The sequence below is a fragment of the Carcharodon carcharias genome, chromosome 15 (assembly GCF_017639515.1).
Source record: "Carcharodon carcharias isolate sCarCar2 chromosome 15, sCarCar2.pri, whole genome shotgun sequence".
NCBI lineage: Eukaryota > Metazoa > Chordata > Chondrichthyes > Lamniformes > Lamnidae > Carcharodon > Carcharodon carcharias.
The window spans coordinates 2,110,613-2,126,049 of record NC_054481.1 but is presented as its reverse complement, the minus strand read 5'-3'; the positions used below and the strand labels follow the sequence as shown (position 1 = coordinate 2,126,049).

Sequence of the window (15,437 nt, the reverse complement as noted above, 5' to 3'; positions counted from 1 at the left end):
AAGCAATTTTTTTCCTGAAGAGCATACGAACAAGGAGCAGGAGTAGGCCGTTCAGCCCCTCAAGTCTACTCTGCCATTTAAGATGATCATGGCTGATCTGATAGGTTATCGGCAGTAGGTTACTATCACCCCCTTGCTTACCAAGAATCTATCCACCTCTACCTTAAAAATATTCAAAGAAGTCGATGATGCATGTGAGTTTCAAAAAAATATTAATGATGTATCTTATTTTCTAACACAGAATTCTACTGTTTGGTGATATGCAAGAGAGGGAGACAATTTTTATAATCATAAGATGGAACCACTGCCAGTAAACCTGAGCTTTGAGCTTCAAACCCCTCAAGCCCCTCATTTGTATGACAGCCATATAGCATTCCAACTATCTATAATCCTTCCTATTATAATCATTTAGATGTTTACAAAAATACCTTTGGATTGGAGCAAGTAATTAACAATAAGAATACATCATAATAGGGGCCATGTGAACCTGCACCTGATATGATACCTCCATTACTAAGACTGATCAGAAGTCTTGAGTGATTTTCATGAATGAGTCTTAGCAAGTCTTGTGGTCATATTTATTGCACAGCATTCATGTTATTACAGATTCTGTTTGCAACAATTGTACGCCTTCCGTTAACATAGTGAACATAGTTTTCTCAACTCAAAAAAAAAGTGGTGGTGCTATACTATGATGTCATCTGAATGAATTTTTTTCACAAGTGATAGATGATATGAATTCAATCCTAAATATAAAGATGCGCTGTCAAAATCCAACCATGGTTATTTTGATGAAAGGGTGAAAACAGGTACTCAGGCTGTGCTAATAGACACCAGATGTTTTGACAATTCGGTTTTTGATCAGAATTTTGAGCTGAATTGCTGAATATCATAATTTGAACTTGGCTGGAGGTGCTAAAAGAACTACAGGTTTAGCATTCAAAGACTGATTGGAAGCAATTTTTGTGGAGCAGTATATGTTTACCCCACACACCCACTTCTACTGAAGGTGTGGAGCGCATTCACTTGCAAACGGTGGTAGGTTTGAGGATGGCTCGGAGACAGAGAGAGAAGGCACATGCTCTTGGATGCAGCACTGAAGATCCTGGCAGAAGAGGGGGGTCCTGTACCCACAGGAGGTAGGGGGAAAGGCCTCATGTCCTTCTGTCGTGCAGCAGCTGGTGCTACTGTGCCTGGCCTCATGCCTTTGACCTATTCCTCATCCAGACCGAGGGGGACCCCTGACAAGGTGCCTATAGCCAAGCACTCCCTTTTTTCTGATGACTCCTATAAAGTGCCTAATAAGGTACAATAGCAGCACTCTCAGTTTTTAAGTGAAGCCCTCAGAGAATTTCCAAATTAAATGTTGATGGTGCTGTTGAATTTGTTGTCCCAGAAAGTCTCCCATGTGTCACAAGTCTTTTTCAAACTTCCATCAGCAAGTGAACAGTGAAAGCTGAGATGGCTTTAAGTAACTCTCAAGGTCCTCAGCAATGACATGCTTATTCCTATTGTATTGATGATTGTTAGGAGAGGATATTAGGTCAAGCACTGATCTGGCCGACAGTCAACCCCTTAATGAGCCTCTATACAGCTCTTTATAGCATGCACTTCGACTCCTTTACCGAGATATTCCCTTGCATCAAATGCAGCCTAAATTGGAGTTGCAGCTCAAGACTGCCTCTTGGCAACCTTGGAGGCACTTTAAGTGCCTAAAATATCCAGAAAAATTGCCTCTATAAACTTGGCACCCTTGTAGGTTTTGTTGGAGAATATTCTCATGATGAGAATCTTATTGAGAATTTCAGGCTAGTACAAATTAAATAATATATTCTATCCCTTTCCTGGATCATCTGTAGTGCAAAATTAGGATTTAACTCTTCCTTTAGAAGCAGCAAACTATTTAAGAGACCATCTTACTAATGGAGAGATTACTAACACAATAATATATAAGGCCTCCTGTATTATTAATGGAGTAAATTGAGTAAAAATGCTAATAAAGTCTGCTCATTAAATTTAACGGGGCTTCCATGCTGGATCTGTCAGCTCCTGCCCTGGAAAAGCCAGCTTAGAGATGTTATATTCCAATCGCTCCCAAAATCTGAGGGATGGAATCTCATTTAAATGTTATAATTACAGGCCTGTCTCTCCCTGGTGGGTTACCTGGACACCTCTAAACCTGTCACAGCTAAACCAGAAGTAGGCGTGTTCACAGTGGTTTGGGATTGAGTTTCACATTTCAGGAGGGGGTTGAAACTCACTATATTGTTTATAATTTGATTTTCTGACTCGCATGAGAAATGGTTCTCCCAAGCAAGAGGTGCTCTTGAACAATTGGTAGTGACTTTTTATTCTTTCATGGGATAAGAGCGTCGCTGGCAAGGCCATCATTTGTTGCCCATCTCTAATTGCCCTTTCAGGTGGTGGTGAGCAGCCCCCTTGAACTGCCTGATTATCTGAAGTATGATCCACAGAGGGTTCAGTCATATGGTCCAGACTCTTGGGGTGGAATTTAATGCTTGTGGTGATGGGCCCATCCACTGGCTGGAGAGTTGATGGCAGCTCCACCACAGCCGTTCAATGCCCCTCCCCCAAACCATTCTTGGGCCTTCCCACCCCAGGTTTAATTTGAAGGGGGAGTCGGGAAGGCGATGGGGTTTCCACCCCACACCTTCCTGCCCGAGGAAACGGGTCCCTGTCTGCCTTCGGGGTTGGTGGGATGGTTTTGTGGGCAAGAATAAAGTTCTGTCCTTCATTCCAGTGCTTTCTTGGGTATTAACACATTTAAAAACTTGTGTGAAAAAGTTTTTTAAAATGAGTGGTTCAAGTCTGAAATGCACTGCCTGGAAGTGTAGTGGAGGCAGGTTCAATTGAGGCATTTAAGAGGGCGTTAGATGATTATTTGAATAGAAACGATGTGTAGGATTATGGGGGAAAAGGCAGGGCAATGGCACTAGGTCATAATGCTCATTTGGAGAGCAGGTGCAAACACGATGGGCCAAATGGCCTCCTCCTGTGCCATTAAAATTCTATGATTTATGTAGAATTAACTTGGGTATACATGCCAGCCAAGAGTATAATGAGCCTTTTATGTGCACGGGTTCTGAAATGCAAGTCTGTCTTAAAAACAAAATTGGACCAACTGTGTTTGGCCATCTGATATCTGATGTGTTCTCAAGAAGATGTTTAATTACCACCCATGACTTCCGGTCAATTTCTCTCCAGGCTGAGGAACATAGCAGTCCTATGTTGGTTTTGATTACTTCATAGAAGAAAGAACTTAGCTGTTGTGTGTGGTTGTTTCATTTTCTACTTCTAATACTTTTGAGTGAATGAAACAAACTTGTGAGAAACTTGCCAAGCTTGTGCTTTGATGTCATCACTGTGAAATTACTGTATTTAAGATGAATACACCAGAGGTCCAGAAGAAATTTAATAAAGTTACAGCTGTGGCAAAAGGATTCCTCACTCGGAGGCTGATGAAGACAGAGAAATTGAAACAGCTTCAACAGACTATAAAAGTAAGAAACTGAAATCTGACATATTGTGATTGCAGATACTAAATCATATTTGTAGAATCATGCAGCCACTCAGCTTATCATGTGCTGCCTCTTTGAGAGAGCTATTCAGTTAATCCCATTCCCTTGTTCTTTCAAAAACAGCATTTCAAATTTCTCCTTTTCTGGTATATTCTCAATTCTCTTGAAAGTTTGAAGCAAATGCCATTGGGATAAAACTTCTATACTGACAACAATTATTTTACACAGACAACCATTTTAATAGATTTTAAATTTCTGACAGCAATTATTAAAAGGTTTATATGTATATAAGAACAAGGAGCAGGAGTAGGCCATTCGGCCCCTCGAGCCTGCTCCACCATTTAATAAGATCACAGCTGATCTGATCGTAACCTCAAATCTGCGTCCCGCCTACCCCTGATTAACCTGTCACCCCCTTGCTTGCCAAGAATCTGTCCACCTCTGCCTTAAAAATATTCAAAAACTCTGTTTCCACCACCTTTTGAGCAAGAGTTCCAAAGACATCCAACTGTCAGAAATAATTTCTCCTCATTTCTGTCCTAAATGAGCGACCCCTTATTTTTAAACACTGACCCCCTAGTACTACATTCTCCCACAAGAGGAAACATCCTCTCCACGCCCACTCTGTCAAGTCCCCTCAGGATCTTAGATGCTTTAATCTCCCCTCTTACTCTTCTAAGTTCCAGTGGATACAAACCTAACCTGTCCAGCCTTTCCTCATAAGACAACCCGCCCAATCCATGTATTAGTCTGATAAACCTTCCCTGAACTGCTTGCGATGCATTTACATCCTTCCTTAAATAAGGTGACCAGTACTATACACAGTACTCCAGATGTGGTCTCACTAGTGCTCTGTATAACTGAAGCATAACCTCCCTTCTTTTGTATTCAATTCCCCTTGCAAAAATTGCAACATTCTATTAGCTTTTCTAATTACTTGCTGTAACCATGAATGTGTTTTGTTGAAGGATACCTTGGAGTTTATAAATAGCTTCCAGACTGAAGCACCATTGAAAAGAGGTGCAGTTTCATCCCAAGATGTATCACTGCATGAAAGAGTCATTGCACAGGTATTGAATCAGACATTTAACAAATTTGTTATAAGAGCAAGTTCCAAAGAAGTCCTATTTGATTTGAAACATTAATTCTTTCTCTCTTTGGACAAATGCTGCCAAATCTTCTGAGTTTTCTTCCAGCATTTTCTGTTATTAATGTACCAATTTATTACTTAGAATTTCTTGGTTATAAAATAAAGTGTGTAATGTTTGCTTCCTTTTTTCCAGTTACGAGCTGCCCTTTATGAGATTCATGACATCTTCTTTGTATTGAGTCCAGATGACAGAATGCAAATCCTGTGCCACGATCGGGAAATTCGCAAAGAAAAGCAGCTGAGACAAATGGTAAATTTCACTATGGTGCAATGAAGTAAGCATTTCTGTACATGAATGTTCTTTATTTGCTAAAATATTATTTTATTTAAAAATATATAATTAAGCCTATCTCATTGAATTTGCTGTTCTTCTGTGTTACTGGCTTTTCTAAACAAACTATAAGGTTGATGGAAATTAGGGTAAGAGAAACAAAAGAGTGTTTTGTGATAGAACGTAATGGATGCTATGGGTCCTTTTTGAAATCTTTAATGCAGTTATCATATTGGTCGAAGGATTTGTTATAAGAAAAATCATTTCTTGTAACATGACAGCATTCAACCATTTTAAAGTTGGTGATGCCATGCTGATAATACCTCTCTGCTCAACCCCTTGTTAGGGCGTGGTACATAACATTAGAAATAGGAACAGGAGTAGACCATTCGGCCCCTCGAGCCTGCTCCGCCATTCAATAAGATCATGGCTGATGACCTTGTGTTTCAATTTCCACATTTCCATCTAACCCCGATAACCTTAGGTTCTTGTTAGGCAGGGGAATAAATCTACCTTTGTCTTTAAAATATTCAATGACCCCACCTCCTCCACCTTCTGGGCAGAGTGTTCCAAAGTTGCATAATCCTCAGAGAAAAAAATTCTCCTCATCTCTGTCCCAAAAGGGTGATCCCTAATTTTAAAACACTGCCCCCTAGTTTTGGACTCCCCCACAAGAGGAAACATTCTTTCGGCTCCCACCTTGTCAAGGCCGTTCAGGATCTTGTATACTTCAATCAAATCACCCCTCACTCTTCTAAACTCCAGTGGAAACAAGCCCAGTTTGTACAACCTTTCTTCATTAGACAACCCGCTCATTCCAGGTATCAATCTAGTAAACCTCCTCTGAACTGTCTCCAATACATTTACATCCTTCCTTAATAAGGAGACCAAAACTGCACACAGTATTCGAGATGTGGTCTCAACAATGCCCTGCATAACTGAAGCATAACATCCTTACTTTTATGTTCAATCCCTCTTGTAATAAAGGATAGCATTCCATTAGCCGCTTTAATTACTTGCTGAACATGCACACTAACTTTTTGTGACTCATGCTAGAACACTTATATCCCTCTGTCCTCAGAATTCTGCAGCAGTTCTCCATTTAAGTAATGCTCTGCATTTTTTTTGTTTATCCTGCTGTTCTTCCAGCCTTACAAATTAATTCCTTGTGCTAAATTTTATTATTGAGAGTTGGGATACTCCGATTGAGAAATGAAATCTTCCAGAACAAATAGTGACCAAGATATTGCTGCAGGAGCAGGATATCTAGGAAGTAATCCTTCATGCCTTGCTGACACCCAGAAGTGTAAGGTTTCTGTGAGCCGCTGCTTTTCTTTCCACCCCCTTTTCCTTATAGCAGGTACCCTTCAAAAGTATCAGTTGGAGGGCACAGTGGTCAATCTTGTGACTCTGTCAGTGCTGATAAAGATTTTGTTCCTGGCTTGTATTACAATGGGATGAAAATTGAACGGGCAGTTTGCTACACCAAACCTTTTGCGGTGAAAATGCCCCTAGGTTCTACTCACTTGGATGAAATCAATGCAGCTGATCTGCATTGAAGTAGGTTGCAGCAGCGAGTTGTGATGACATTCTTTACACCCTGCAAATTTTCATTTTGAAGTTTACTTGTGTCAGGTGAAAACAGTTCATCCACTGGTGTTGAGAATGTGGCTAAAATCAGAATGCAGATTACCATCAATTTGCTTTGAAAATACTGTTTGACTAAGAATTCTACTCTGGTTATCAAAAATTCTTGTTATTTCTGTTTCTAGCTTTTATATACAGCAGTTAAGGGACATGTGGATCCAGGTTTATGATGGGCTCTCAAATTCAAGCTTCTAATTTGTCAGTTAAGCTCCCACCTGGGTGTGTATTTTAAATATGATCATCGTTCTTTGAAGGAGGTTGGGCTTGCACAAGCTAAGCTCAGCCCTTCTGTTTTGACCTTTGACCCAGCATTTTTGTTCCATTCAGAGTCTCAAATCTTCTTGTTTGGTCAGAAAAAAATTGACATTATAGTGAGGTAGTCTGTGTAATAGAGTGGACAAAGATTATCTGGTGAAAATAATAATGCAAGGCTGTGAATTTGAGAGGGACGACAAATCTGCTTTTTATATTTGGTCAACCTGCAAGGAAAAGCCCACTTGCCTTCCACCCAGCTCTGGGTGAGATAGCTAACTTGCTGCATTTGGATTGTTAACTTTGTCCATACATTAAACTGGGAATGCTTTTTAATTCATTTTTAATTTAAATTTGAAAATTTCGGTACATCTAGGAGGGTATTGAGGAGATATGATAATTCCATGAAAATGTTACTGCACAGCCGTGAGATTGTTATATAATCTCCAAATAAAGAAGTGATGTGACAATGGACTTGCAAAGTCACCTGTATCCATTTGAAATAATGCAAAGGCACAAGGTTAGCGTGCTTTATATGTTGCTTTTTTTCTGAGATTCCTTGTACTTTGTTTTTCTGATCTCCAATTGGCTTTTACCCTTTTCCCCACAGGAGAAATGGAAGAGTCCGAGAGAAAGAGGAGCCCTTTCTGTTGCAACACAGAAATCTTTAGATAGAAAAAGGCAAATTAAGTAAGTGCCACTGTTGCAGAGTTACAGTAATTGTTTATATAATTCTAATTGATTAAAGTTGTAATATTTGGTATTTAAACAGCTGAACATTAGTTCACACTTTCTTTACATATAAAGACCCAGTGTAGCTTTATAAAGAGATGGTCCACGCTGCTCCTCTTCCCTGCAAAATCTAGTTCGAGAGATTAACACACACACACGGCTGGATTGGAAAATGACTGTCACCTTTTAGAATCTGATCAGTGTCGTCTCTTTCATTTTCAAGGGCTGCTGAAATGGGAATTATCTGTAAACAGAAGTCCCATACGAAACAGAAGACTTCCTCTGAAACCAGGTAAGACCAGATACAGATCCGTTCTGTCAAGCTATTGCTTGTGCAAAATAAAATTACACACTTATCCTACTGTTTATTTACAGAATTCTTCAACCAAGTCAGGGGCAGAATGCCCCAGCCCAAAGGCTACTTCACAGACAAGGGTAAGGGATGGAATGGTTTCATTTCAGTTATCTGATTTATTTAGAGTTTTAATTGCACTAGAAAAGTTTTTATAAAACTATCACAAGCAGATGGTGAGGTAGTTATTACAGAGACTTCAATTTTGAATGCAACAGAAATTCAACAAGTAGGTGTACCTGAGTAATATATTTATGCAGAAATGCCTTTTTGCTTCTATTTTAAAACCTACAGTACTCATTTCACATCTCTTGTTTTGCTTAAAATGCTCTGAAATCTTGTTTCTTATTTTGTTAGCATATTTATAATTTAAAGTGCAGAAACTGAAAAGTGTGTGTCAGTTTGGTTCATAACAGAACTTGCCTCTGAGGCAGAAGTTTGTGGGTTTAAACCTCACCCTAAATTGTTTCCATTGACTGTATGAAAGGTAAAACATGGATACAGCCAATTCTGACCAGCTTCCTGACTAACTTCCCTGAACATTATGGACCACTGTGCAGGGACAGGAATTCATGCAATGTGTAACATGTGATTTTAAAATTTTCATCCTTGTATTCAATTTTTTCCATGATCTTTCTCCTCCCTATCTTTGTTCTTAGAGGGTTGTAGGGATAGATTACACTCTGTTCCTGTGCTCCCTTGTGCACCTCTACTTCCTCCTTCCACCAATGGCAACTGTACATTCAGTCATTTAGGCCCCAGCTTTGAAATTTCCTCCCTAAGTCTCTCTGCATCTTCGTCTGCCTCTTTTCAAAACTTTTTTAAATTCCTTTCTCTGACCAAGCTTTTGGTTGCCTGTCCTAACATCTCTATGGCTTGTCGATTTTTGTCTGATTACACTTGTGATACTTTACTACTCTAAAGGTGCTACATAAATGGAAGTTGTTATTATTTATGTACATGCCTGTATGTGTATAGTGGCTCAGGCTTCAGAAGATGCTTATGTTTAATTGTATTGAGTTTGTATAATATTTGATATAGCACCGCTATGTCCACTTGAATAATGTGGCAGCTTTATTATTTAAAAAAAGTAACTGGGACTGAATATGCCTCCATAATTATTTCTGAATTCCTCTCCCAAATTTGAAGGTTATGAAGCAGAGCAGATTTAAATAGAATTATTTATTAAGTGCATGTATTGGAAGACATTTTCCACGCCTGGTTTAAAAAAAGTGAATAATTATTCTGTAATTACTTTCAAAACTTCACCTATTTGTTAAGAAGTTAAACACAACCATTGTGAATGCTGAATTTTTTTTAAAGAAACCATATTCAAATGCAAGGATGGTAGAAATATCTCAAATACTACTTTGTTTTTCATCTGTGTTGTGATGAATAGTTTTAAGCAGCAGCATGTCCTTATTTTATACAGCTGTAGCATGCCACCATTTGTGGAAAAGTGCCTTTATCTGGATAGAAATAAGTATTTAATAGTCTTTGGCCGTATGTGCTTTCCATGTTTTGAGGAGAAAATTTTCTAGTATTAACTTGAGGTTAACAACGTCTTATTTATGAAGTATCAAAGCTCTCCCTAAGAAAAGGTGAGAAATTGTTCCTTCTGACATTGCCCAATAATCCAGTAGTGTTCAGGATGATGCTACATGAAACTAGTCCCAAATTTATTGATGTGCTAGAACATTTTAGTTCATATTAAGCAGACTATCTAAATCACATGGGGTTGAGATTTAAATCCATGGTAAGATCCAGGTAACGTACCTCATTTTCTCAAAAAGTTGTTAATAATTGCTTTTGAAAGTGCAAACTATTTTTAACTTCAAAGTCCTTTTACTTTTTCATCAATAAATTTAGCAGTTTTAGAGTAAAAATTCATGACCTTGATGGTGTGTATTTAGTAGATGCTTGCTGAAGTAGTTCAGCAGTTGAGCTTTTTTATGTAGCATCAGCAGGTAATCTAGGATATTGCAGCCTTAGCACATTAATTATTTTCCTGGTCTCATTTGTTTGGTGGTCATTTTAACTATCTGCATTTTTTTTTGAAACAATAAACCACAAGCACAGCAACTTTGAGAGATTTCTGTATTGCAAGAATAAAGCCTTCTACCATACATGAACATATGAACAAGGAGCAGGAATAGGCCATTCGGCCCCTCGAGCCTGCTCTGCCATTTAATAAGATCATGGCTGATCTGATAGTAAACTGAAATCTGTATCCCACCTACCGCTGATAACCTATCATCCCCTTGCTTACCAAGAATCTAACCACATCTGCCTTAAAAATATTCAAAGACTCTGCTTCCACCACCTTTTCAGGAAGAGTTACAAAGACTCACGAGCCTCTGAGAGAAGAAATTTAGCCTCTTCTCCATTTTGGATGGGTGAGTCTTATTTTTTAAACAGTGACCCCTAGTTCTAGATTCTCCCGCAGGAGGAAACATCCTCTCCACATCCACCACTGATTTTTTTTCTCTCCAAAATATATATTCTTGGCTTGCACTTTTTATTTCCTCCCTTCTGTATATTTGTTCCCCTTGACTAATGAAATGTGCAAGTTCATTTCTCTGCAATGCCATTCTAGTAGCTTTGAGGAAACTGAGCCACAGTGGACTGCCCTTGCAGGGCAGTTATAACTGTTTTGTTGAAAAATATTCTTGTAACTGGTTTTACTGCAACAGATATATTTTAGAATTTTATTAAACTCTAACTGCTGACCATTCAACCAATCTGATCTCAGAATATCTCTCAAGTGTAGCTTCTGATTATCCATTTTGAATGTACCATTTGCAATCTACCAAAAATTCAATTACAAAATCACCACCTTCCATTTTCTCCAGTTCCTCCAAGATGACAGCCTGATGTGTTTAACAGATGGCCCTTGTAAGCTTGTGCTTGGATGGCTCACAGACTAATCCCAGTACTCCTATTTCTCAATCAGTCTGATGTGATGAACACATGCACAGCAGACCAAAGGCTTATGCCAGGACCATTCTGAGTGCTCCTCTGATGGCAAACAACCCCAATTGCTTCCATTGTTCCTTTTAACCCAATTATTGCAGGATCATTACTTTGTAAAACTACAACAGTTCAATAAAAAGTTGCTAATAGCTACCAGAATATTTGTTTGTTTTTGCTTTAGCAATTCTCCCTATCAGTGGCTTTTTATCCCAAAGAATATTGTATAAAGACAAGGAGAAGGGATTGATGAAATTTTATTTAAAATCAATGAAATATTTTAGGTCTTGCATAACAAATTAAGATGTATTTATAGTGTCCACTCATATATTTTTTTATTTGATTAGAGTCCAGACTTCTAGGAAGGGTGTTGAACAGAATAGAGAAAGGTACACAGAAAGCAGATTTCCTAGCAAAGCTGTTCCAGGTGTGTTTCTGAGTATTTGTTCACATCCATCCATTTTTCACTTCCTGTATCACAATTTTTTCTTCGCTACTTGTTCGGGTTGATTTAATTCTTCGTGGGTTTTTTTTTTGTTTCTTACACTTTTCTGCGATGTTTCAATCATTTGTCTTTCTCACTGCTTGGTTTGAATTTTAATGTCTCTTTTTTCCTTTTCAGCCATGTTTTTGAATCCTTCTCCCCTTCTCTACCCCATATCTCTATAATCTCTTCCAGTCGCACAACCCTCCAAAATATATTCATTATCTAAAAGAATTCATTATCTAATACTGGCCTCCTGAACATCCCTCATGTTCATTGCTTCACCAGTGATGGCTATGCCTTCACTGTGTGGGCCCAAAGTTTTGGAATTCCCTCTTCAGCCCCTCAACCTCTCGTTCATCCTTTAAACCTTACTCTTAGACCAAGTTTTTGACCATCTGTTCTTGGTATCAAATTTTGCTTTATAATGCACCTATGAAGTGCATTGGGATGTTTCATTACATTAAGGATGCTATGTAAATGCAAGTTGTGTGTTATTTTCTTAGCTGAATAGGCAGGTGGAATGCCTTTAGCATAACTTGTGTTGATTCAGCTGCTAAAATACGACTGGCCTGGGAAGTGGCTTCACTGGGGAGGTACCTGGTTTCTGTTGCATCTGGACTCCTAACTACTCCGTTTACAACATTTTCTCACAAGAAACTGAGGAACATTGTATTTCCTCAGATATTCTCATCGTTTTTGTTTTCTTCCTTTTCCTTCAATCTCATAACCGCTCAGCAAGCTCTCTTAAAGGCAAATTAAAAATATTTACATTTTTCATTTATTTTTGCACGACAGTAGAATTTAAGAAATTACAAACATTCATATGCACACCTGTTTGCTGATATGTTCTGTTATAACTGCGTTTTGGGAATCTTGTGTTAATCTTGTTAAAATTTCCATTGTATGGGGTATTTTTTTTTAAACAGTATTTGTTGACTTTCTACCTGAATATTCTCTTTGCAGTCAAAAATATACTGTTGTGTATCAATGCCAACTAGAATTACAGTATAGCTACACAAAACACTGATAAGAGAAGCTTTTATTCTAAGTTGGTTTTATACTGTATTTATGGTGGAACTGTTATAGAGTTAATTACTAGGGTTAAGCAAGCTTTCACAATTTCAGGGATTTAACAGTAGAAATCTGCAGGCATAGATTCTACAAAACAAATGAGTTTATGTTATATTTCACTGAAATTTGCAAGCTCTGGTATGTCTCATTAACTACTTTTAAATTAAAATATAGATTTTATTTATTTTCTGGCATTTTGTTTTTACTCTTACCAAAGAACAGCTCTCCATTCTAGCGGTAATATCAGAGGTCCCAAGTGTAGTAAGGATATCCTGTTTTAAGCTCTAGGCAGGCGGTATTGTATCCTAGGATGTTCATCCTTTATTGTCACTGCTTTTCCAAATACCTGTGGTAGGACACTCGGGCAGGCGTGTGTGTACTGTGGCTCAGGGATCACATGCCTCCTGCACTATTGCAGTTATACTTTATAAGGGAAGATATTTCTTTTGAGGGGAGTAGTCTGTTCAATTATACATTGAAATAAACTATTCAAAGAAACAGACATTGAATTAAAATATTAACTTTTACACTATACCACTGAATTTGAGATGGCTAAATGTTGATTGCTGGCTAACATTATTATGCTGCACCAGTTTTGATTGCTCAGTGTTTTTCAATTGCACATCTGGCGGACAGTTAAAATATTGTGATCAGTCTGTGACCCTGAACTAGTGAACCACACGATGAGAATCCGAAGCATCTCAGCCAGTGAAATGCTGCAACATCCGAGTTTTCCAGGCCTGTGACTGTCAGCCTGTTTTATTGGTATTTTAGTTGCTGTGCCAATTTGAGTATGTAACACTTGAAAAATAAATTAGTTTTTAATACTTCCAGTAGTTTCTCATTATTATTAAGAAACTGCACTTTTGCTCTGTTAATGAGGAAACATATAAAAACACATTGGTACTTCAACATTTCACCAGCTAAAATACTTCTGAATTTCATTCTGTGCAGCGCAATAATGAATGAACTACATGTCGATTACAACAATGGTTTGAATTGCTGTGAATTCGATAGCTAAAGAACAGAAGTAGTATTTTGCGAAATCAGGATGGAAACCACATTCTGTTCTGGACCAGTAATCAACATATATAAACAATTTTAACAAGATTGTGTGAAAGTTGGAAAATTTGCTTTGGTTTTTGCTAAATTTTTAGAGCTGATTTGACTTTCTTTTTAAAAAGTGAAGAATAGAACAAAACTCTATAATTTTTCAAGCCCCTAAAGCTTTCCTTTCTGTTTTCTGGGTGAGTGGTTTTCTGAGGACCAATATTGCTATGTGTAACATTATTTTTGCAACCTGCAATTGTGCTATCTGTTAGACATACAGAATAAATGTAACATTTTCCAGTCCTAATCCCTAAAAGGGTTGTGAAAATAGTTTGTTTATCTTTAGTTTCTGTTGATTACCTTTCTCCATCTCCTAACTTAATCAAAAAAGCTTCGAAAATTTACTTGTTAATTCAAAAGTTTAACATTTTTATAATTTTTAAAGGAGCATGTCCAGGAAGAGTGCGGAAAACAAAATCAAGCGTTACGACACTCTGAGGAAACAGCACTCAATAGGATGAATGGTGCTGCGTAGCTGCTTGACCTTTGAACATAAGTCCTTTCAGTGAAAAACTACTGAAATAAAACAGTTATAGGCCATATGGTTTGATGGAAGGAATTTTGCAGGTGTCAAAATTTCTACATTCTTGTATAATTAACGATCATATACCTTACAAAGTGAGAATATGCATGCACTCAGAAGTTTATTAAAGTGGATCTGCTAACAGCTGGCTAGGTTTTTTTTAGATCTTTGTGCACTGGTTTATATATTTGTGTGTTTCTGATGAGGGACTTATCAAAACTATTAGCAGTTAGTATATTAAATATATTTAGTATTCTGTATTATTGGCTATGAACTACATGCAAAATGATTCTGTTACTGGCTCTAAATGGAAAGCAGTTATTAGAGTAGGGCTATAGATTTTTCTCTTGAAATACATTAGTGTATTTAAATGTTAACTTCCAGTTTCATTTAGCAGAAACTGCACAAATTTCTGCAATGAAGTGTCTGTACTAACTTTACCTTAAATTGTCAAAGCATGTAACTTTTCAATTTTTTGAAAGCCTTTGTTCTGTCATGGTTTCTCTTATTATGAACTCCCACCATGAAGATTAAAAGGCCTTCAGTTCAACAGGTGCCATTTTCCAGTAAATGCTGTTTTCTTGGTTATATAAATAACCTTATTTTATTTGTTTAAATTGCATTACTTTTTGTGCCAATATTTATTTTTATAATGTTTCAATTATCATATTTATGTTGTGCATCTTGCAAAATAAACCATTCAACCATTTGTACTTCTGAAAATGCCTCATCTTTTGTATTCACATTATCCTATGAGGAAAGGTTGGACAGGGTGAGCCTGTCTCCATTGGAGTTCAGAAGAATGAGAGGTGATCTTGATTGACAAGGGAGTCTCAAAGGGTTCAAGTGGAAAGTGGAGTTGAGGCCTTGTCAAATCAGCCATGATCTTATTGATTAGCGGAGCAGGCTCAAGAAATTTTATTCAGAAATATTCAACAATCTGTCTTCAAACTGAGCTATCTAAGTTCTGTTTGGATATCAGCAGAATGTTCATAATCTGATGCCAGCTGTTCCAATAACAAACATCAAGATTTCCTAAGTGTTGATTGGCGGTTTTTAATTAAAACTGACACCTTTTCACCATGAATGGCCCATTTATTATGAAACTCCTTCAAATATTGTACCTCCATTTAGTTGATTCTTGATTCAATTAAATCTACCTTTCATAAACAGATCAACAGTCTAGTACAGTAAGCAGCAATCTTGCCTTTTGGATATGCCATGTCTTGAGTGTGTATTCCCGACGAGGCGTGTCCAACCTTTGAGCAGGAGGCAGATGCACCTGCCACAACCACTGAGTAGTCCACATGATAAAATTATTTTGGGATGTTGT

At 37.7% G+C, this 15,437-nt stretch overlaps 1 protein-coding gene across 3 annotated transcripts in view; it reads left to right on the top strand.

The window, feature by feature from the left end:
- LOC121288099 (centriolar coiled-coil protein of 110 kDa-like) overlaps positions 1 to 14,813 on the top strand; it is a 64,065-nt gene extending 49,252 nt beyond the window's left edge. For 2 of the 3 annotated variants that reach the window (XM_041206420.1, XM_041206422.1), the window contains 8 exons: positions 3,405 to 3,521; positions 4,508 to 4,609; positions 4,823 to 4,939; positions 7,470 to 7,549; positions 7,815 to 7,883; positions 7,967 to 8,026; positions 11,261 to 11,340; positions 13,967 to 14,813. In XM_041206420.1, coding sequence (XP_041062354.1) covers positions 3,405 to 3,521; positions 4,508 to 4,609; positions 4,823 to 4,939; positions 7,470 to 7,549; positions 7,815 to 7,883; positions 7,967 to 8,026; positions 11,261 to 11,340; positions 13,967 to 14,019 — 678 coding nt within the window. In that variant the 3' untranslated portion in view covers positions 14,020 to 14,813. The remainder of the gene's footprint in view (positions 1 to 3,404; positions 3,522 to 4,507; positions 4,610 to 4,822; positions 4,940 to 7,469; positions 7,550 to 7,814; positions 7,884 to 7,966; positions 8,027 to 11,260; positions 11,341 to 13,966) is intronic. The other variant, XM_041206421.1, reaches the window with a different exon arrangement.
- The last annotated feature ends 624 nt before the right edge of the window (positions 14,814 to 15,437 follow it).